The following is a 23,155-nucleotide window of genomic DNA, read 5'->3' as shown; positions in this document are numbered from 1 at the left end:
TTGACCCTTTGGTCGCTTTTATATCTTTCGCCTCTCACACTAAACCTATGCCGTCTAGTTCTGGACTCCCCGACCCCAGGGAAAAGACTTTGTCTATTTATCCTATCCATGCCCCACATAATTCTGCAGTTCTTTCAGTTTCTAAAACTTCTCAAGAGTTTTCTTAGAAAACAAAAACGGCAAAAACAGAGGAACCATTAGACTGGGAGGAAGTGGTAGCCAGGCACAGTGATGTCGGGACAGGAATACCGATCAATGCAGGGGACACAGAGAGTAGGGTCACTGGACAAGGGATTATTGGATCACAGCCCCTATTGTAGCAGTCCACCCATGCACTACCCTCAGGTACTCAGCGAAACGGTGCCCATCCACAGAGAGAGCATCCGCAGGCCTCCTATATTATGATTGAGCCATTTCCCCAACACGCGAGACCCTTGGGCTACTGCAGGAGCGAGGTTTTGCAGGCTGTCTCTAAACGCTCCTCACACTCCCCGTCTGCGAATCCAATCCACGTGGAGGTAGGGGGGACATTTCATTGTCTCAGTGAGGAAGTCCTTGAGGAGTGGGATAGGTTAATGAACTCTCTGTCTCAGGAGCAAAGAATCCAGTTGAAATGATTGGTGCAGCAGCATGAAACCATATGCAGGAATAAGATGAGGAGGACTAATACTGTTGTGCATGAGCTGGAAGTTGGGAATGCTGATGCATAAAATAACACCCCTGCAGACTTCTTCATTTCAAAGCCACACAGGTCCAGAAGGAAGTGGATGTGATGCTTAACGGAGATATCTTCGAACTGAGTCAGAGCAAGTGGAGTTCGCCGATCGTGATAGTTCCCAAACCTGACAAGACTCAATGGTTTTGTGTGGACTATTGGAAGATCAATGCCGTAACAAAATCAGACTCATACAAGATTGGAGGACTGTAGGGTGAAGGTTGGATAAACTAGTTACATCAGAAAGTTGGACTTACTGTGTGGTTATTGACAGGTACCTTTATCAGAGAAAGTGAAAGAGGTTTCTGCATTTGTCATTCCAAATAGGCTATATCAATTCAAAGTCGAATGAAGAACACACCAGCCACATCCCAAAGATTTATGAACAGAGTCGTGGCTGAGTTAACAAACTGTGCAGTTTATCTGGATGATATATTGATGTTTAGCAAGTCATGGAAAGATCACATGGTACAGTTGGCAGAGCTCTTTGTACAATTAAGAGAAATAAAACCGTAATAAATGTAAAGAAAACAGAATTTGCGAAAACCGAGGTGATGCTTTTGGGGCATAAAATCTGTCATGGAAGGTTGACCTCAAGGATCGCAAAGACAAAGGCCATCAAGGAATTTCATCTGACAGCACGTGTTATTGTGAATTCAACAGATAAATTACAACTAAGATTGGACAGATACCTTATGTTATGTATATGTGTGCAGAAATTTAATATGATCTTAAATTAATGTCTTATGTATTTTATTGTAATGGGATTTAAGAATTAGAAAAAAGATGAAGCAGTTGTTTCATTATGATGGTCCATCTTTTTCTTAACCGGGGGGGAGGTGTTATGAAGTTGAAGTTTAAGAGAGAGTAAATGCTGTTCTGAACTGAGAGCTGACACGCACCTGTGGTGACTAGATGGCAGTTTCAGAGAGTATTGGAAATTTGAAAATATGTATAATTTGGCTGTGAAATGGATACATGAGTTGGTTGCTGCTTTGACAAGAATTCAAACTTAACCAATCATTTTGAATTATGCCCCAGGATACCTAAACCCAATCGCGTTTGTATTTATTGTTTTTGCACACATACAACCAGTGAGACGATCTGATGTTGGGGTATTAAAAAAAAAGCCGGCATTTAGAAAGTCTGACAGAGCAACTGTTATTGAGAGAGTAACTGCTATCAAGAAAGACTGCCATTCAAAAACACTCTCTGTCAGAGGTATCTTCTTCATATGAAATATCTTCACATTAAAAGGCAGAAAGCAACCCAGAGAGATCTTCAGCCAAAAGAAGACAGACACCGGAGACGACAGCCACTGTATGGTTTTGAAACTAAATTGATGTAATATTAATATATTTTTTATTGGAAGAGTTCATTGTTATAGAATTGTAGGCAGACAATAAGCAGTTAAGAGAGGGAGGAAGGAGCTTAGAGTTGTGATTTGTTGTTTCATGTTCACTTTTAGAGTTAAGGAATAAATTAATGTTATTTTCTCTAAATTGTGGAATTTGGATGTTCTCTATTACTCATATTTTAACAGATTATGAGGTGAGGTGAACCTTTTTGGGTGTTTCGTTTAATTAACAGAGGAGTTCACCACCTGTGTCATAATACAATACATAAAGCCATAGTATCATCACAGAAGACAGAATGATGCTGCCTCCGGAGATGAGTGACTGGGCTTGCAACAATGGTGAGCTGTCAGAGTAATAATGGACATGGTGATTGGCCATTGGTGTTGGTGTGATGATGTGGGCGGTCAGGCAGAGGAATGATGGCATGAATGCCAATAGGATGGGAATGTTGGTGAGGTATGTGTGAGAAAGAGAGTGATAATGTACATGGAGACTGGACATGGAGATGTGCATGCTGGGTTTAGAGTGATGGTGGGTTAGGTATGGAGTGCTATGATGGCCATGGTAACTGACCATTGGGATGCCAGTAATGTTGGATTCTGGGAATGGCAAATAGGATGTGGGAGATAGTGCAGAGGAGGTTTGGTGATGAACATGGAAACTCGCCAATAACATAGCAGTGATGGTGAGCTGGGCAGTAGGACACAGGATGAAGGATGTGGATACTGTATTTCAGAGTTTTGATTCAGAAATCTTTTGAGGTATCAAGTGGATTCAGTGAACAGTTAGGAAGGCAAATGCAATGTTTGCATTTGTTTTGAATGGACTAGAATACAAGAGCAGAAGTGAACTGTTGAGGCTGTACAAAGTTCTGGTCAGACGGCATTTTCTACATTGTGAGCAGCTATGAGCCCTGTGTCAAAAGAGGGATGTGTTACCCAAGGAAGTGACAGAGAAGGTCTACAAGAATGGTTCTGGGTTGTCATATGAGGAGAAGTTGAGGAATCTGAGCCAGAACACAAGGCTGAGTAGATAGATGATGTGGGGCCTCACTGAAAATTATAGACAGTTACCTTGGATGAGGGGAATGGCCAATTCGATGGGGGCTAATAGTTGGGATGAATGTGTTGCTTGACGTGGAGATTGTCCAATGGGATGAGAGAAATGGTGTGGGAAAGTGAGAGTAATGATGGACATGGTGTGTGGAATGAGGATGGTGTGGAGGTTTGGAACAGTGTAGGGATGGGGATGATATGAGATATGTGATAGTGTGGAGGATGAAGACAGGGGATGGAGATTGTTAAAAATCACACGGCACCAGGTTGTAGTCCAACAGGTTTATTTGGAAGTACCAGCATTCACAGCACTGCTCCCTCATGAGGGAGCTGTGGAGCAGGACTATAAGACACAGACTTTATAGAAAAAGATCACAGTGTCATGCAACTGAAATGATATGTTGAACAAACCTAGATTGCTGTTAAGTCTTTCATCTTTTAGAATGGGCTGCAGGTTTCAGTTCATTAATATGTAAATCCCAGAACTTCTTTCAAGTCACATGCTTGAGATAACTTCAGGCTTTATTAGAAAAGAGATGACATTTCAGCTCAGACAATGCATTAACTGTGTGAAGTTGGAGCCTGTCTGTATCTTAATCTTGAGCCAGACTGGTTCTATTTCCAAAGTAGGAATTTGTAAAATGTTACATGGATTGACTTGCTTGCATTGACTGCTTGCAAATTGTGTGCTTTTTGAACAAAATAGAATCTATCTGCAATTACAATACTGTAAACGCAAAATCACCCCATAGACTTACATGAGTGTGTGCGTGCATGTAAGTCTCAGAGACTCTGAGTGATTTTATGTGGGTGTGTGGTAAAGACTGTGAGTGTGTGCATGTAAGTGTTAATGCTTGTGAGAGGGTGTGTTTGCGTGTGTGCATTCTTGGTAGAGTGTGTGCATGAGTATGACGGAGAATAAGCCTGTGAGAGAGTGTGTACATGGGTGTGAGTGTGGGTGGTGTATGTGTGTGTATGATAGGGTCCATGTGAGTATGTAACAGTGTGTGGGTATTGTGTAGTGCGGTCCCCTGTAGTGTGGCATGAACCCAAAATCCTGGTTGAAGCTATCCTCATGGGTACCAAACTTATATGAGCCTCTGCCCGGCCACAGTGCAATGTTGCGTATCCCGAAGTCGGCCTTGGAGGACAGTCCCCTGAAGATCTGAGGCCGGATGTCCCTGACTGCTGAAGTGTTCCCTGACTGGGAGAGAATGTGCCTCCACATCTTGATTTATTGTAGTCACGTGTACCCAAGTAGAGTGAAATAAACAGGCAGGAGGCTGGAAGAACACAGCAAGCCAGGCAGCATCAGGAGGTGGAGATGTCGATGTTTCGGGTATAACTCTTCTTCAAGACCTCCTGATGCTGCCTGGCTTGCTGTGTCCTCCAGCCTCCTGCAGTATTTTTTGTCGTAATCTAAGTGCAGCTTTGTTTTGTGAGCAGAACAAGCAGATCATAACAAGCAAGGACATATAGATCAGAGGGTGTCTGGGCAGAGCCAGGCATACACGTTACACTGCACAGAAGGTGCACAAAGCAGTTTCAACAACAGCAATATCAACATTATTTTAACTGAGAGGGGTCCTTGCAGCAGTCTAATAACAGCAGGGGATGAGGCCAGTTCTGAGAGATTGAGGATGATATGTGGAATGGGGACAGATTGGAGGATAGTTGTGAGGGAAGGGGATGGTGTGTGGATTGGAGATGGGACTTCATCCAAACGCCAATCAAATGAAGGATACGAACGGAAGCCCCGCCCACTGCGACGGTTCCGTCACTGCCGTGAAGGCCAGCTTCCGGCTGAGCGGTCAGGGGGCGGGGCTAGTGACTAATCAAAGGTGTCGGGGACGACGGGGCTGGGTCTCCGGGTGGGGCGGGGCTTGATATTGGGGAAGAGACGTCCGTGGGCGGGGCGCGGTATCCAGGAGAGGCGTCGGATGCCAGGCGAGGTGTCCGGGGAGGATGTCCAGGGGGGCGGGGCTTGGTTGCCAGGGGGCGTGGGTTGGCAAACCGGGTGAGGCGTTAGGGGGCGGGGCTTAGTTGCCGGGGCGGGGCTTAGTTGCCAGGGCGGGGAATAAGTGGGCGGGGCTTGGTGTCCATGGGCGGAGGGCGAGGCTTCAGGGGACAGTGCTGAGTGTCTGGGAGTGAGGTCGAGGGGCGGGGCTACGTATCCCGTAGTGACGTCAGGGGGCTGGGTTCTCAGCGCAATGGCGGCGGTGGCGGTCGCTCTCGGGTTGCAGCTGGAGCGAGCGGCTGTGGCGGCTACCGCTCGAACAGGTACTGGGTGGGCAGAGTCATGCCCCTGTCACCCGGCCATTGTCAGCAGTGATGACCCATGTGCCCCTGCATTAACCCCGTCTCTCTCTCTGGGCCTGAAGGTTGGCGGTTGATGTCGGCCTCGGCTGAAGCCTCGATCGCCCCGGACACGCGAGAGAACGAGACGGTCTCGCCGCGATTTGTGAACCGCAACCCCCGGAACCTGGAGCGTCTGGCGCTGGCGAGGAAGGACAACGGCTGGCAGAGCACCTGGCCGAGGGGCAGCTACTGGCACCGGTGAGCACCGGACACCACATGGGACAGCACAATACAGGCCCTTCGGCCCACCATGTTGTGCTGAGCATTTATCTAACATCAACCACATCTACACACCCTGCAAATTACTGCCGTCCATGTGCTTGTCCAGCAGTTGCTTAAATGGCCCTAATGTCACTGACTTTTCTACCACCGCTGGCAGTGCATTCCACACACCCACCGCTCTCTGAAGAAAGAACCTACCTCTGACATCGCCCCGATACCTTCCTGCAGTCACCTTAAAATTATGACCTCTTGTGTCACCCATTTCTGCCCGGGGGTGGGGGGTGGGGAAGTCTCTGGCTACCTACTCTATCTAAGCCTCTCATTAACTTGTACACCTCTCTCGGGAAAAATCCACTCCATCTTCCTTCGCTTTGCCCTTGAATGCCCTCAGTTTGTCAACAGCATTCCGATACAAAGTTAAAAATCACACAACACCCGGTTATAGTTCCAACAGGTTTAATTGGGAGCACTATATTTCGGAGTGCCGCTCGTCCTTCTTCAGGTGGTTGTGATGATGGAGCGGCACTCCGAAAGCTAGTGTGCTTCCAATTAAACCCGTTGGACTATAACCTGGTGTTGTGTGATTTTTAACTTTGTACACCTCAGTCCAGCAGTGGCATCTCCAAATGATGAGCATTCAGATAGCAAGTCAAAGAGTCATAGAGATGTACAGCATGGGAACAGTCCAACTTGTCCATACCGACCAGATATCTCAACCCAGTCTGGCACCTCCCAGCACCTGGCCCATATCCCTCCAAACCATTCCTATTCGTATACCCATTCATTGCCTTTTAAATGTTGTAATTGTACCAGCCTCCACCACTTCCTCTGGCAGCTCATTTCATACACGCACCACCCTCTGTGTGAAAAAGTTGCCCCTTAGGTCTCTTTTATGTCTTCCCCTCTCACCCTAAGCTTATTGCTCTAGTTCTGAGATCTCCTTACAAATTTGTTTCTCAATTTCTCTCTGGCTATGAGGGAGTCTATAATACAAGCCCAACAAGCCCTTTCTTATTTCAGTTCCACCCAAATAACTTCCCTGGATGTATTTTCGAGAATATCCTCCCTCAGTACAGCAGTAATGCTATCCCTTATCAAAAACGCCACTCTCCCTCCTCTGTTGCCTCCCTTTCTATCCTTCCTCGCATTTGTATCCTGGAACATTAAGCTGCCAGTTCTGTCCATCCCTGAGCTATGTTTCTCTAATTGTTATGATATCCCAGTCCCATGTTCCTAACCATGCCCTCAGTTCATCTGCCTTCCCTGTTAGGCCTCTTGCATTGAAATAAATGCAGTTTAATTTATCAGTCCTACTCTGTTCTCTGCTTTGTTCCTGCCTGCCCTTACTGTTTGACTCGCCTTTGTTCTCAACTGTACCAGTCTCAGATTGATCTCTTTCCTCACTATCTCCCTGGGTCCCACACCCCCATCATACTAGTTTAAATCCTCCCAAGCAGCTCTAACAAATCTCCCTGCCAGTATATTAGTCCTCTTCCAATTTAGGTACAATCCATCCTTCTTGTGCAGGTCACCTCTACCCCAAAAGAGCTTCCAATGATCCAAAATTTTGAATCCTTCTCCCGTGCACCTGCTCCTCAGCCATGCATTCATCTGCTCTATCCTCCTATTCCTGCCCTCACTAGCTCATAGCACCAGGAGTAATCCAGATATTAGTACTCTCATGGGCCTCCTTTTTAAATTCCTGCCTAACTCCCTGTAATCTCCTTTCAGAATCTCAATCTTTTCCCTTCCTATGTCATTGGTTCCAATGACCTCCTGCTGGCCCCTCTTCCACTTGAGAACATTCTGCATCCCCTCTGAGACATCCTTGACTCTGGCACCAGGAATACAACACACCATTCTGATTTTATGCCGCTGGCCACAGGACCATCTGTCCTCAAATTCGAGACAGTCCTCAAATTCAATCGATCTCTTGGAACCTGATATACCTGTCATTGCATTAGAACTGGTCTCAGTACCAGAATCTTGGCTGTTTGCTACGTTTCCCTGAGAATCATCAACCCCACATGTTCCAAAACAGCATACTTATTTGAAATGGGGATAGCCACAGAAGACTCCTGCACGAACTGTCTACCTCTCTTACCTTTCCTGGAGTTAACCAATCTATGTGACTGGATCTGCATCTTTTCCCTCTTCCTATAACTGCCATCCTTCATGTCTCCCTGCTCTTGTAAATTCCTCATTACCTCGAACTGTCTCTCCAACTGTTCCATTCAATTTGAAAGGATTCTTAATCAACGGCATATATTGCAGATATAGTCCTCAGTAACCCTTAAACTCTCCCTGAACTCCTACATCCGACAAGAAGAGCATATCACTCTACTAAAGGCCATTTTTGCTTTTAGTCTACAGACACAGAAAATAGCACTGTCTTATTCCTCTACAAAACACTGCTCCAGGTTAAATTAATACTTGTGGCTTATATTTTAAGTTTAATCAAGAGGCATATCTCAAAAAAACATAATAAAACACCAACTCTACTCACAACTGCAGATTTACTGTAAGGCCATGCTTAAAATATCCACTTACCTGTTTCTGTGCTGTCCCCTCTCCCAAACAGGTTCCTCCAAGATTAGTTGTGAATTTCACTTGTTTGTTTTCCCAGATGTATTCCAATGTCCAGTGATTCACGAATTCAAACAGCAAAGGCAGTAACTGTGCAGGTTCACTGCTGTGTCAGTTTCTGCCAATTTCCCGTTTCCATTGCCAGTGGCTGTCAGCTCTTTGTCCCTGAGTTCTGCCTCTGGCCGAGTGAATGTGAAAATTCTTCAGTGAATAGTCCTCTTGTCTCAGACTTCCGAGATTCTGGGTTAGATGGGAGAGCAGAAATCTAACCACTGGTATCTGGGCTGATGTCAGAACTGTTGTACTGGAGTAGCACACTGTTGGAGGGTCAGTGCTGAGGGAGTGCCAGACTGTGTCCCTCTGTGACATCTAACTGGCTGACTGCTGTCTGAAGTCCATATTAAAGATTTCGTGACCTCCTTGGAAGAAGCACTGTGAATGCCAATTTGAATCTTTAAAACTTGTGTCCAGTTGGTGAAAACAGGCAATCAGCCCGATATCACAGTGCTGTTAGTCAGTTCTTGCTGTCTGCACGTTAGTTGCTGTGTTCCCTGAGTAACCGCAGTATCTACCTGACAGTCCATATGATGTTGGAACAGAGGTCAGCCAATTGAATGTACTCTTTTGTCCGATGGGGTCATGGCTGATTTGGCAATTATCAACTCCACTCTCCTGTCTTTCTTTATAATCTTTGATCCCTTCCAGATTAAAAATCTCATCGCAGCCTTCAATATAATTAATGACTCAGCCTCGACCGCCCTCTGTGGTCAAGAGTTCCGCAGATTCACTCCCCTCTGAGAGAAGAAATTCCTCCTCATGCTTCCCTTTTATTCTGAGACTGTGCCTCAAAACTAGAGTCGAAAAGTGTGGCGCTGGAAAAACATGGCAGGTCATGCAGCATCCGAGGAGCAGGAGAGTCGACGTTCCGGGGGTAAGTCCTTTATCAGGAATGTCAAAACAAGATGGAATATTCCATCTCACCAAAATTACGTGGAAGAAAATGGAAGACAGTTTAACGGCTGGACTCACTACTACTCATAAAAAGGCCAAAGGACTACTTGTTTTCCAAACTGCTAGCTGTAGCGCCATGTTCGCATTCATTGACTTAGAAATAAGGTCACACAGGGCTCATAGAAACATACAGTATAAGCAAAGGAGGAGGCTGTTTACCCCTTTTAACAATCCATGTGATCATGGCTGATCAGCCAACTCGGTTCCCTGATCCCATTTCATTCCTGTAATCCCAAGGACTTTATCTAACGCCTCAGAAGTATGGGAAGTGATTTTTGGGTCCCTTGCTGATATATTTGTATCATCGATAGCCACGAATGAAGTGCCAGTAGATTGGAGGGTGGCTAATGTGGTGTGATTATTTAAGAAAGGTAGTAAGCAAAAGCCAGGGAACTGATGTCAGTGGTGGGTAAGTTGTTGGAGGGGATTGTGAGGGATAGGATCTATGTGCATTTGGAAAGCCAAGGACTTATTAGGGATAGTCAACATGGTTTTGTGCATGAGAAATGGTATCTCACCAACTTAATTGAGTTTTTGATGAAGTGACAAAGACGATTGAAGAAGGCAGGGGAGTGCAGTTGTGGTAAGTGGTGCCTCACAGGATGATTTGCTGCTGATATCTCTCATTTCCTTTGTCATTGATTTTTCTGTCTCTCTACTGCTTGATGCCAGGTTGCGTTTCAGGAAGAGCCAGAGGCACGTCACAGCCTGTGTGGAGGCAGCAAGCAGTCAGGGCGAGGTGGTCATCTCAGCTTCGACCCAAGAGTGGTCCATCAAGAAGCACCTATACAGCACCCGGGACGTCACTGCAGCCGAGACTGTGGGCCGTGTGCTAGCTCAACGCTGTCTTGAGGCCGGGATTGGCTACCTCCAATTCCGGGCTATCCCTTGGGAATACCGGGCAGAGTCGGTAAGTCCCGAGAACTTTAAGAGAATGAGGGTCCTGATTAGTTTAGGAGGAAAGATGGGTGACTCACTTAAACAGGATTGTGGCTGATTGCATCCGGCCTCAACTCCACAGTCCTGCCCACTGTCTTGAAACCATTACTGACTAAAAAATTGTCTACCACCTCAAATTTATTCAGTGACTATCACACTCTAGAGAAGCAAATCCCCTTATGAGAACATAGAACATAGAAAAATACAGCGCAGTACAGGCCCTTCGGCCCTCGATGTTGCGCCGACCGAAGCCTACCTAACCTACACTAGCCCAATAACCTCCATATGCTTGTCCAATGCCCGCTTAAATGACCATAAAGAGGGAGAGTCCACCACTGCTACTGGCAGGGCATTCCATGAATTCACAACCCGCTGAGTAAAAAATCTACCCCTAACATCTGTCCTATACCTACCACCCCTTAATTTAAAGCTGTGTCCCCTAGTAACAGCTGACTCCATACGCGGAAAAAGGTTCTCACTGTCAACCCTATCTAAACCCCTAATCATCTTGTACACCTCTATCAAATCTCCCCTAAACCTTCTTTTCTGCAATGAGAAAAGTCCCAAGTGCCTCAGCCTTTCCTCATATGATCTTCCTACCATGCCAGGCAACATCCTGGTAAACCTTCTCTGCACTTGTTCCAATGCCTCCACATCCTTCCTATAGTATGGCGACCAAAACTGCACACAATACTCCAGATGAGGCCACACCAGAGTCTTATACAACTGCAACATGACCTCAGGACTCCGGAACTCAATTCCTCTACCAATAAAGCCCAGTACACCATATGCCTTCATCACAGCACTATTTACCTGGGTGGCAACTTTCAGAGATCTGTGTACATGGACACCAAGATCCCTCTGCTCATCCACACTACCAAGTAGTCTACCATTAGCCCAGTAATCCATCTTCTTGTTACTCCTACCAAAGTGAATGACTTCACACTTAGCTACATTGAATTCCATTTGCCACCTTACTGCCCAGCTCTGCAACTTATCTATATCGCGCTGTAACCTGCCACATCCTTCTTCGCTGTCCCCAACTCCACAGACTTTTGTGTCATCCGCAAACTTGCTCACCCAGCCTTCAAGCCCCTCCTCCAGGTCATTTATAAAAATGACAAACAGCAATGGTCCCAAAACAGATCCTTCTGGAACACCGCTAGTAACTGCGCTCCAAGATGAACTATACCATCAACTACTACCCTCTGTCTCCTTCCAGCCAGCCAATTCCTAATCCAAGCCTCTAATGCACCCTTAATGCCATATCTCCGTAGTTTTTGCATTAGCCTGCCATGGGATACTTTATCGAACGCCTTGCTAAAATCCATATACACCACATCTACTGCTTTACCCTCGTCCACTTCCTTGGTCACCTTCTCAAAGAATTCAATAAGGTTTGTGAGGCACGACCTGCCCTTCACAAAACCATGCTGACTATCCTTGATCCCATTATTCCTATCCAGATGTTCATTAAATCCTATCCCTTACAATTCTCTCTAAGACTTTGCCCACAACAGAAGTGAGACTCACTGGCCTATAGTTACTCGGGCTATCCCTGCTCCCCTTCTTGAACAAGGGGACCACATTTGCTATCCTCCAGTCTTCTGGCACTATTCCCGTAGACAATGACGACATAAAAATCAAGACCAATGGATCCGCTATCTCCTCCCTAGCTTCCCAGAGGATCCTAGGATAAATGTCATCAGGCCCAGGGGACTTATCTATTTTCATCCTTTCCAGTATTCCCCAGACCTCTTCCCTACGTACCTCAAGGCCATCCATTCTAATCACTTGTGACTCAATATTCACATCGGCAACAATGTCCTGTTCCTGAGTGAATACTGACGAAAAGTTTTGATTCAGTGTCTCACCAATCTCCTCCACCTCCGCACACACAACTTCCCACTACTATCCTTGACTGGACCGATACCTACCCTAGTCATCCTTTTATTCCTGACATACCTGTAGAAAGCCTTTGGGTTTTCCCTAATCCTACCAACTAAGGACTTTTCATTACCCCTTCTCGCTGCTCTTAGCTCTGTCTTTAGATCCTTCCTGGCTACCTTATAACTCTCAATCGCCCCAACTGAACCTTCACGCCTCATCTTTACATAGGCCGCCCTCTTCCCTTTCACAAGGGATTCCAATTCCTTATTAAACCACGGCTCCCTCACAAGACCCTTTACTCCCTGCCTGACTGGTACATACTTATCAAGGACACCCATCAGCTGTTCCTTGAACAATCTCCACATATCATTTGTGTTCTTCCCTTGAAGCCTATTTTTCCAATCCACGCATCCTAAGTCATGCCTCACCGCATCATAATTTCCCTGCCCCCAGCTATAACTGTTGGCCTGCAGTGCACACTTATCCCTCTCCATCACGAGAGTAAAAGTCACCGAGTTGTGGTCACTGCCCCCGAAGTGCTCACCTACCTCCAAGTCTAACACCTGGCCTGGTTCATTACCTAGAACCAAATCCAGTATAGCCTCACCTCTTGTTGGCCTGTCTACATATTGTGTCAGGAAACCCTCCTGCACACATTGGACAAACACCGACCCATCTAACGAACTCGAGCTATAGCTTTCCCAGTCAATATCTGGGAAGTTAAAGTCCCCCATAACAACCACCCTGCTACTTTCACTCTTCTCCTGAATCATCCTGGCAATACTTTCCTCTACTTCTCACGGACTATTAGGAGGCCTGTAGAAAACTCCGAACAGGGTGACCTCACCTTTCCTATTTCTAACCTCCGCCCACACTACCTCAGATGGCAAGTCTTCCTCCATCACCCTTTCTACTGCTGTAATATTATCCTTGACAAGCAATGCCACACCTCCCCCTCTTTTACCCCCATCTCTGACCCTACTAAAACATTTAAACCCTGGAACCTGCAACAGCCATTCCTGTCCCTGTTCTACCCACGTCTCTGTAATGGCCACAACATCGAAGTCCCAGGTACCAACCCTCGTCATGTCTGTTATTAAACGTGCCACATGTTAAGCCTAAAACGATGACCTCTCATATGAACGAGGACCGTAAGGAAGCCACTCAGCTCCTCCAGCTTACTCTGCCGTTCAATAAGGTCATGGCCGATCTGATTTTAACTTTGACTCAATGTTGCAGTACATCCTCCCAAATCTTTCAGCCTCTTAACCTACATTGCCCCACAAGGGGAAACATCTTCTCTGCGTCTACTTTGTTAATCTCCTTTAGCATCTTACAAACTTCAATTAGATCTTGTGGGTGAATTACCACAAGCTACCTTTAATTTGGCTACTTACTAAGGAATCTCCAAGACAATCCAGTCTTAAAACAGAGGAACCTCTATTATCTGAATGAGTTGGGCGAGCACCTTCTCGTTCGGATCGCAGTGCTCTACCAGACAGTTTGTTTCAATCAATAATTTTGATGAGTCTGCTATTTGAACAAACTAATCTTTGCATTCTGCAAATTGCAGGTTAAACTGAGAAGGACTTAAACCCTTAACATCACATAAATATATGAAATCCCTGCATTAAGCAAGGTCCTGAACAGCTTCTACAATCACAAGAGCATTTATCAAGTTTCTGTGAACTCAGTGTCACAGTAGGAAATCAGAAGCACTGCCTTGCGCGTGTTTACTTTCTCGGCAATTTTTTTCAAGAACTGCCCAGTAAAGTGCCGGAAATAAAGCACATACCTTTGAAAAGGACTGTGTAACTAACCCTTACGTGAAACCAAAAACTCCAGTCATTGTTGTTTGAGGTGCTTGTGTTTCTTTGATTTTGCCAGTGTTTTCACATGTTCTTCAGTACAGGCAATCCAAATTCACCTACCTCTTTGATGTAATATTTTTATTAGACCTTGAGACCTTGTTCGGATAATCCAAAATACGGATAATTGAGGTTAGTCTGTACTTAATCTTTATTGCACGTGGCAGCCAAAATAAGGACCTCCGGTCAGCGAGTTAGGCCTCACAACCCAGCTTGGGTATTACCTGATTCATGGTGGAATTTAGCTACGATTACGACCTACAATGTCTGTCTTTGGATGTCCAGGGTATCATCCTTGTACAGTGCCGTTCTTCAGAGTTCTGCTGCTGAGGAACCCTGAATCTGAAATCTTCTAGAATTTTCTGCCTTGTGATGTGACATGATTGATGCTCCTTTAGATTTGTTCATCCACAATATTGATTCTGGAGTATTCAAGTCTTTGGATTGCCTTCTTATTGGGAGTAGCTTTTCTGATCCTTGTTACACTTGATGCCAACTTTCTATTCAAAACATTGCATGTTGTGCCAGTAACCCCTTCACTTCAGTACATCCCTCATGCAGGGAATATTAATTACCTATTAGTCACAAGACAGCTGGTTGTCAAACAATTAACTTTGCTAACCCTGGAAACGGGTTATTTATGTTGCTTTGACTCCTTTTTCTCCCAGGTATGGTTAATTGGAATGTTGCCTTTAATTCCTTCATACCAACTTCTCCTTGTCCCTTACATCTCAGGAAACAGTTCAAGTCTGCAGTATCGCAATCTTCTAAACTGAGTTTTAACCTGGGATAAAAATGGGAGTTTGTCAGTCCAAATAGCAATCACAAAACCCTGGAATAATGAAAGAAAGTTTGTGGGGGAGGAGGAAACAATCAGAATTTTTTTAGGCTCATCGATTGAGGTAGGAATCACAATCCCATAGGGATAGTTGTCTGGGAGAGGTATTACAGAAGAAGAGGGTAGATTTGACTGGAGGAGAAGAATCACTGCCTCAGGATTGGGCAGAGAAGGGACAGCTACCCTGTGGGATAGAGAGAGGGAGGGCAGCAAGGGGCTATCAGCGAACAAACTCATCTCATCTCCATCTCTCTGTGCTCTGTAGGTCCAGCGATTCCGCTCTGCGCTAAAAGACAGTGGGCTGATCCTCAGCGAACCACGGAGAGTGTACCATTCGATGCATGGGAATTTGGGACCGAAGGTGAGATGGGGCAAAGGCATCGCAACAAGTTCCTTTCGATTCCTAAATAAAGCAAAAGATTCTGTCTGACTTCAGAACTCATTCTTTTCACGGGTTGTCATAAGGGATGCGGGGTGAGGGTGCAGGCTTCACACACAGCAAGATGATCCCAGATTGCTCCATCTCCCTCCCATCAGCCAAGGTTTATTCTGAGCTCACTGATCTTATCTGCTGGGGGACTGACTGGTCTCCTTCCTATTCCTGTGTAACAGGATTGAGGAACTGAATGATCTCCTGTTCCTGTGTTACAAGACAAGGGGAGTACTCAGTGAATGATAGGACACTAGGAAACTCAGAGGAACAGGGGTCTTGCCCACAGATCCCTGAAGGTGAAGAGACAGATTAGTAGATAGCTAAGCATCCATGACCATTTCCATTTAGAAGGACAAGGGCAGCAGATACATGGAACCCCAACCCCTCAAGTTCCACTCCAAGACACTCGCCATCCTGACTTGGAAATATATTGCCATTCCTACACCGTCGCTGGTTCAAAATCATGGAATTCCCTCCCTGAGGGGTCTACCTATATCTCATGGCCTACAGCAATTCAGGAAGGCAGCTCATCACCAACTTCTCAAGAGCCACTGGGCACTGGTGATAAATGCTGGCCAGCTAGTGATGCTCATGTCCCACAAGTGACTAAAAAAAATTCCATTCCACTGAGACTGTTCCAGAAAATGAGAGATTTCACCAATCGCCTCTTAATCCTGGGGATGCAAAAATCATCACAAATATGGGATTTTAATCCCTGCAGCACCTTGGCAGTGATTTTCTTTCTGGACACCATTATGTTCCTGTTAGAGTAAAGCTGGTAAATGCGAGTACAGTGGATGAAGACATAAAGTCGCAGAGACATACAGCACAGACTTCGGTCCAACTCGTCTATGCCAACCAGTTACCCTAAATTAATCTTGTCCCATTCACCAGCACTTGGCCCATATCCCTCTAAACCCTTCTTATTCATATACCCATCCAGAGGCCTTTTAAGTGTTGTAATTGTACTAGCCTCCAACAATTTCTCAGGCAGCTCATTCCATACATGCACCACCCTCTGCGTGAAAAAACTGCCCCTTTTAAATCTTTCCCCTCTCATACTAAACCTGTGCCCTCAAGCTTTTGACTCGCCCAACCCGAGGAAAGTACCTTGTGTATTTACCCTATTCATGCCCCTCATGATTTTATAAACCTCTGTAAGGTCACCCCTCAGCCTCCAGGGAAAATAGCCCCAGTGTATTCCACCTCTCCTTATAGCTCAAATCTTCCAATCCTGGCAACATCCTTGTAAAACTTTCCTAAACCCTTACAAATTTCACAACATCCTTCTCATAGCAGGGAGGCCAGAATTGCGCACAGTATTTTAATAATGGCCTAACAAATGTCCTGTACAGCTGCAACATGACCTCCCAAAGTCTATACTCAATGCACTATGCAATAACGGCATGTAACCCAAATGCTGCCTTCATTGAGGCTCTGTTTGAACAAGTATAAGGAGGCATATGTTAGGTATAGACAACTGGGATCAAGTGAATCCTTTGAAGAGTATTTCAAGAGAGATAGATAGGTCCATTATTAAGAGGGAAATCAGGGGACAAAAGGAGGTGAGATAACCATGGCAGATAAGGTTAACAATAATCCAGAGATTCAACACATATGTTAAGAGCAGCTAAGGAAAAAATAAGGCACCTTAAAGATGGATGAGGTTATCTTTGTGTGGAACCACAGATGATGGCAGGCATACTAAATTTTGTGCCAGTTTTTACTGTGGAGAAACATGAAGGCGAGAGAACTGAGAATAAATATTGATGTTTTGAAAACAATCCACATTACAGAAGAGGAGGTGCTGGAGATCTTAAAAACACATAAAGGTGGATAAATCTCTGGGACCTGATCAACTGTATCCCAGGACGTTGTGGATAGACAGAGAAGAAATTGTGGGCCCCCTACCATAGATATCTATGGGGCACTAGAGGACTGCAGGTCGATTAATGTGCCTTTATTTAAAGAAAGGCTCTAAGGAGAAGCCAGGGTACTATAGACCAGTGAATCTGTCATCGGTGCCACATGGAGTTATAGAGTCATAGAGATGTACAGCACAGAAACCGACCCTTCGGTCCAACTCATCCATGCTGACCAGATATCCTAAACTAATCTAGTTCTATTTGCCAGCACTTGGCCCAGATCCATCTAAATGCCTCCTATTCCTGTGCTCATCCTGTGCCTTTTAATGTTGTAATCGTACCAGCTTCCACCACTTCCTCTGGCAGCATATTCCATACATGCACCACCCTCTATGTGGAAAAGTTGCCTCTTAGGTCCCTTTTAAATATCTCCCCTCTCACCCTCAACCTATGCCCTCTAATTCTGGAGCTCCCCCATCTCAGGGAAAAGACCTTGTCTATTTGTCCTATCCATGCCCCTGCATGATTTTATAAACCTCTATAAGGTCACCCCTCAGCCTCAGATACTCCAATGAAAATTGCCCCACCCATTCAGCCTTTCCCTTTTGCTCAAACTCTCTAACCCTAGCAAAATCCTTGTAAGTCTTTTCAGAACCCTTTCAAGTTTCACAACATCCATCTTATAGCAGGAAGAGCAAAATTGCACACCGTATCCCAAAAGTGGCCTAACCAAGGTCCTGTACAGCCGCAACATGATCTCCCAACTCCTTTACTCAATGCTCTGACCAAACACCACCTTCACTATCCTATCTACCTGCGACTCCACTTTCAAAGAACTATGAACCTTCACTCCAAGGTCTGTTTGTTCAGCAGCACTCCCCAGGACCTTAGTGTTAAGTATACAAGTCCTGCCCTGATTTGCCTTTCCTAAATGCTGCACCTCACATTTATCTAAATTAAACTCCATCTGCCACTCCTAAGCCCATTGGCCCATCTGGTCAAGATCCTGTTGTAATCTGAGGTAACCTTCTTCGCTGTCCACTACACCTCCAATTCTGTGGTCATCTGCAAACTGACTAACGACACTTCACATCCATATTATTTATATAAATGACACAAAGCAATGAACCCAGCACCGATCCTTGTGGCACACTGCTGGTCACAGGCCCCCAATCTGAAGGCAATCATGCGTCAGCACACTATCTTCTACCTTCGAGCCAGTTGTTGAAGAGATTATAAAATATCATATTTATAAAAATAAAATTATAAAATACATTGCATTTGGAGAGGTAAAGACAGATTAAGGATAGTCAGTATGGTTTTGTGATTGGGAAATTGTGTCCCATCAATTTGATTGAGGTTTTTGAGGACGTAATTAAAAAGATTAATAAAGGTAGAGCATTAGATGTTGTTGACATAGACTTTAGTAAAACCTTTGATAAGGTTCTACATGGTAGACTAATTAGTATAGTTAGATCACATGGGATACAATTGGATACAAAATTAGCTTGACAATAGAAAACAGAGGAAGATTGTAGAGTTGTTTTTAGACTGGAGGCCGGTAACCAGTGGTGTTCAGCAAGTTTCGGTGCTGGGTCCACTGCTGTTCATCAAAACGATTTGGATCAGAGGTTGTTGACTTGCATGTTGGAAAGTTTGTTTGCAGACTTTTCAACACCGTATTAGGTAACATAATCAGTCCATCTCCCGTGAAGCGTTGGTGTTCTGTCCTGGTTGTTATTTATGTCTCCCGGTTTGCTGAGGTGGGTGGTTTCATATCTGGTTTTGTTTCTTAGTTGTTGGTGTATGGGGTATAATTCTACATGTTTGTTCATGGAGTTCTAGGTTTGGTGCCAGGCCTCCAGGGATTCCCATGCATGTCTTTAGCTTGTCCGTGGATAGGTACGTGTGTCCCAGTCAAATTGGTCTCCTTCTTTGTCCATGTGTATGGACACAAGTGATAGTTGATCATATATCTTGGTGGCTAGTTGGTGTTCATGTATCCTGATGGCTAGTTTTTTTCCAGTGTGCCTTTTGTGGCAATCTTTCCATGGTATTTTGTATATAATGTTGATTCTGTTAGTTGCAGGTATGGGATCCTTTATGCTCATCAGTAGCTGTTGTAGCGTAATTGCTGATTTGTGGGCGACCATAATACCTAGGGGTCAGAGTAGTCTGGTGTTTGTTTCAGAAATGTCCTTGACGTATGGCAAAGAAATGCACAGAAATTCCTGAAGGTCTGGCACTCAACCTGGCATTCCATTAACAAACATTTCGAGTCAGATCCCATATTCCAACCACTAAGAAACATTACCAGAAATGTTACCACCTACCTCAGCAAACACACAAATATCAAGTGGGAAGAACACAGAAAATGGGTGGCACAGTGGTTAGCACTGCTGCCTCACAGCGCCAGCAGACCTGGGTTTGATTCCCGTCTCAGGTGACTCTCTGTGTGGAGTTTGCACATTCTCCCCGTGTCTGCGTGGGTTTCCTCCGGATGCTCCAGTTTCCTCCCGCAATCCAAAAATGTGCAGTTAGGTGAATTGGCCATGCTAAATTGCCCGTAGTGTTAGGTGAAGGGGTAAATGTAGGGGAATGGGTCTGGGTGGGTTGCGCTTCGGTGGGTCGGTGTGGACTTGTTGGGCCAAATAGCTTGTTTCCACCCTGTAGGTAATGTAATGTTATGACATAGCTCTGGAGTAGTGAGGACTTAAACTTGGGTTTTCTGCCTTTGAGGTAGGACACTCACACTGCACCACAAGTGGCCCCTCATTGACTCTACTCCAGAAGCTAGGAGGTATAAGATTTATATTACTTTACAGGGAGTGTAAATGTTACTGACTAGGCCCATAGGGTAGTTATGAGTCAGCTACATTGCAGTGGGTCTTTAGTGACTTGTAGGCCAGGCTAGATAAGGATGACTATGAAATAAACCTGATGAAGGAGCAGTGCTCCGAAAGCTAGTGCTTCCAGTTAAACCTGTTGGACTATAACCTGGTGTTGTGTGATTTTTAATTTTATACACCCCAGTCCAACACTGGCATTTCCAAATCATTACTAAATAAGTGAACCAGACGTGTTTGATTTATATGACAATCAGCATTATTTACATGGTTGATTTTGGACTTGCTTTTTATTCCAGATTTTTACTGAATTTATATTATGCCATCTACCATGGTGGGATTTGAACCCATGTCCCCAAAGCATTAATGTAGGGTTCGAGAGTATTGATGTGGTGAGAATATCAATATACCATCATTTCCTCACATCTCCATATTGAACAATACTGCCCTCACTGCTGTTGTGAAACAACATGCTCAAGAATAGAAATGCTGGATTCTGGGACATTACTTTTAATCTGTGATTCAATATCTTATTATAAGGCTTTTTATTTTAATTTTTAGTATGTAGATTTCTTATTTTTGATAGAATCCTTCAGATATTTGTGTGTGAGTAAGTATTTGCCTCTTAAATCCACAAACTCTTTCCCACATCTACAAGGTGTAAGTCAACACAGTGATGGAATACTTCACTTACTTCAGATGAATCCTCCTCCAACAAGAATCAGAAAGCTGGATGTCATACCAGGCAAGAAGCTGCAGCTTCAAACTTAAAGCAGCAGAAAGCAAGTTTATAAGACAAATCAGCACAAATTTGTTCAAGAAATGAAATATCAGGTTCTCATTAGTGTTAGGAGCTCTGTTGTATTTGAAGAGACGTGGGACAGAAATACACTATGGTCATGGTGATATTCACACAAAGGGAAATACACATGAGACTGTGTGTGTGTGTGTTTTGTGCAAGTGCCCAGCAAAGGGAAATGCAGGCAACAATGGTATGTGATGGTTCAAAGTGTTAACAATTCGGAGACATTCCCAAGCATAAATCACAGGAACAAACGCACATGACTACAGCTAACAACAAATGCATTCATCAGTCTCTATATTCTTCAGCATGTTTAGTGCTTTCATAATCTCATGTTTAGAGTGATTTGGATACACACACCCTCCCACAGACACTCATAACCCGCCCCCCCCCCACCCACCACATGCACACATACACATATAAGTTTGTGGGGTGAAGTTGTACTTGCAGAATTACATTTTACTTTTCTCAAACACTGCGTGAATCCATGTAAGATTCTGTAAATATGTTTTTTAGATTAGAATCAGTTTGACCATTGTGGCACAGACAGCCTCACAGGGAGTTAACACCTTCAAGACCTTATCTGGGCCGACATGACACCAGTTGTTAAAGTGCACTTGAGAATGTAACTTTTTAAAAAAGGTTTTGCAATTTACATATGAAATAAGTGAAACTAACATGGTCATTCTAACAGATGACAGACTTAACAAACGTCTGGGTCTTTTTCAATATATAATTTCAGTTACATCACACTGTAAACTTTTGCTATAAACTGTGTCTTACAACCTTATTCTCCACAACCTAGTGCTTCTAAATAAACCTGTTGGACTATAACCTAGTGTTGTGTGATTTTTAACTCCTATTTAGAGGTCACAGAAGTGATTTTATTTAATGCTCAAATCTGTAACAAGTACATAGACTTTAATTTCCATTATATATTCTCCTGTTGATACCAGAAACGCAGAATGTTTGTGACTTGTTGATGAACCAATCACCAATGTAGAACAGTAGCATTCTCACTATCAGTTTGTGCATTTTCACTTGTGTAATGACCCCACTAGTCTGAGCGGAGAATTCTCTGAGACACAGATAGTGGGTACTTGGCTCGATCAGATGGTGGGACCTGCTCCAGTTGAATAAGTCCTGTATTATTTATCTTTGCCATAAATGGATTCAAGGTATAGTCATTGCACTGATACTGAGTGGGAATCTGGGATACTTTACACCCAAACCCAGGAACACTGAGCATAAATGTCTGTGTCCGTCGGCAGGCCAGACTGAGCTGGGATAATAGTCTAGTGATAACTCAACTGAGGCATCATCTCCGGCTGCACCCCCTGTTGCACCATCATTCTCCCTAGTATTCAGGACTGAATATCGATTTGTTATGAACCAGACCAAACCCCCTCAAAATATATCAAAGAGATAGCCTAGACCCGAATTTCTTCCTTATTTGAAGGCAAGTATAAGGTACTGCATTCCAGATGTGATTCAATTGGTCCACATAGGGCTTTAAGCAAAACATGCTTATTGTTATAATACAGTTAAATAAAATGATACAAAAGAAGAATTGGCATAACTCTATTGTAAAACCTGATAAAATAATATGTTTAATTACTAATCATCGACTATTCCAATATAGCAGCATCTCATAAACACACCCTAGGCGAGGGCAAATTCAATGCAACAGATTTTTCTCATGGAATATCTCCCTTCCAGACCAGGAGAAAGGAACACCAGAACAATCGAGCAGCAGAGACAGACCTTGGGCTTTTTGCTGTAGCGTAGAGGGAGCTGTATCTACACCAGCTTCACTAGGCAACTCTAAATGCCAACTGAACAAGTCTGCACAGGAACAGGCCCTTCGGCCTACCAACACATTTTGCCCTTCCATACTAAAACTGTCTTCATTTAAGGATCAGTATCCTACAATTCCCTTCTTATTCATGTCTTCATCCAGGTGCTTCTTGAATGCTGCTAATGTGTCTGTTTCCACCACCTCCTCTGGCAGTGTGTTCCGGGCACTCACTACCCTTTGTGTGAACAATTTGCCTCGCATATCTGTTTTAAATTCCTCCCTCATCCCATACCTTGAACCTGTGTCCGCTAGAAATTGACTCCTTCACCCTGTGAAAAAGCCTCATACTTTGCACTCTATTCATGCCATTCACAATCTTATAAACTTCAGTCAGGTTGCCTCTCAACCTCCTGCATTCTAGTCTATCCAACCTTTCTTCATAGTTAAAATGCCCCATATCAAGCAATATCCTGTAAAACTTTTCTGTACTCTTTCCAAAGCATCCACATCCTTCTGGTAGTATGGTGCCCAGAACTGTCCGCAAAATTTCCAATGCAACCTAACTAAAGTT

General features: G+C 44.4%; 1 protein-coding gene across 1 annotated transcript; it reads left to right on the top strand.

Annotated features, from left to right (window-relative positions):
- The first annotated feature begins 5,321 nt into the window (after window positions 1-5,321).
- On the top strand, window positions 5,322-21,620 carry LOC140486119 (large ribosomal subunit protein uL18m-like). Its single transcript, XM_072584769.1, has 4 exons — window positions 5,322-5,408; window positions 5,510-5,684; window positions 9,978-10,215; window positions 15,106-21,620. The coding sequence occupies exons 1-4, from the start codon at window positions 5,339-5,341 to the stop codon at window positions 15,268-15,270; spliced, it is 648 nt and encodes a 215-aa protein (XP_072440870.1). The 5' UTR covers window positions 5,322-5,338; the 3' UTR covers window positions 15,271-21,620.
- Window positions 21,621-23,155: the final 1,535 nt, after the last annotated feature.

This window comes from Chiloscyllium punctatum, chromosome 15, assembly GCF_047496795.1.
Source record: "Chiloscyllium punctatum isolate Juve2018m chromosome 15, sChiPun1.3, whole genome shotgun sequence".
NCBI lineage: Eukaryota > Metazoa > Chordata > Chondrichthyes > Orectolobiformes > Hemiscylliidae > Chiloscyllium > Chiloscyllium punctatum.
The sequence above is the reverse complement of the archived record's forward strand: the minus strand, read 5'-3'. Positions and strand labels throughout refer to the sequence as shown.

Bases quoted from the DNA above. Each gene is read 5' to 3' on its own strand.
- LOC140486119 (XM_072584769.1), top strand. From the start codon at position 5,339: ATGGCGGCGGTGGCGGTCGCTCTCGGGTTGCAGCTGGAGCGAGCGGCT. The intron at 5,409-5,509 runs GTACTGGGTGGG...CTGGGCCTGAAG, and splicing joins GGCGGCTACCGCTCGAACAG to GTTGGCGGTTGATGTCGGCC. The intron at 5,685-9,977 runs GTGAGCACCGGA...GCTTGATGCCAG, and splicing joins AGGGGCAGCTACTGGCACCG to GTTGCGTTTCAGGAAGAGCC.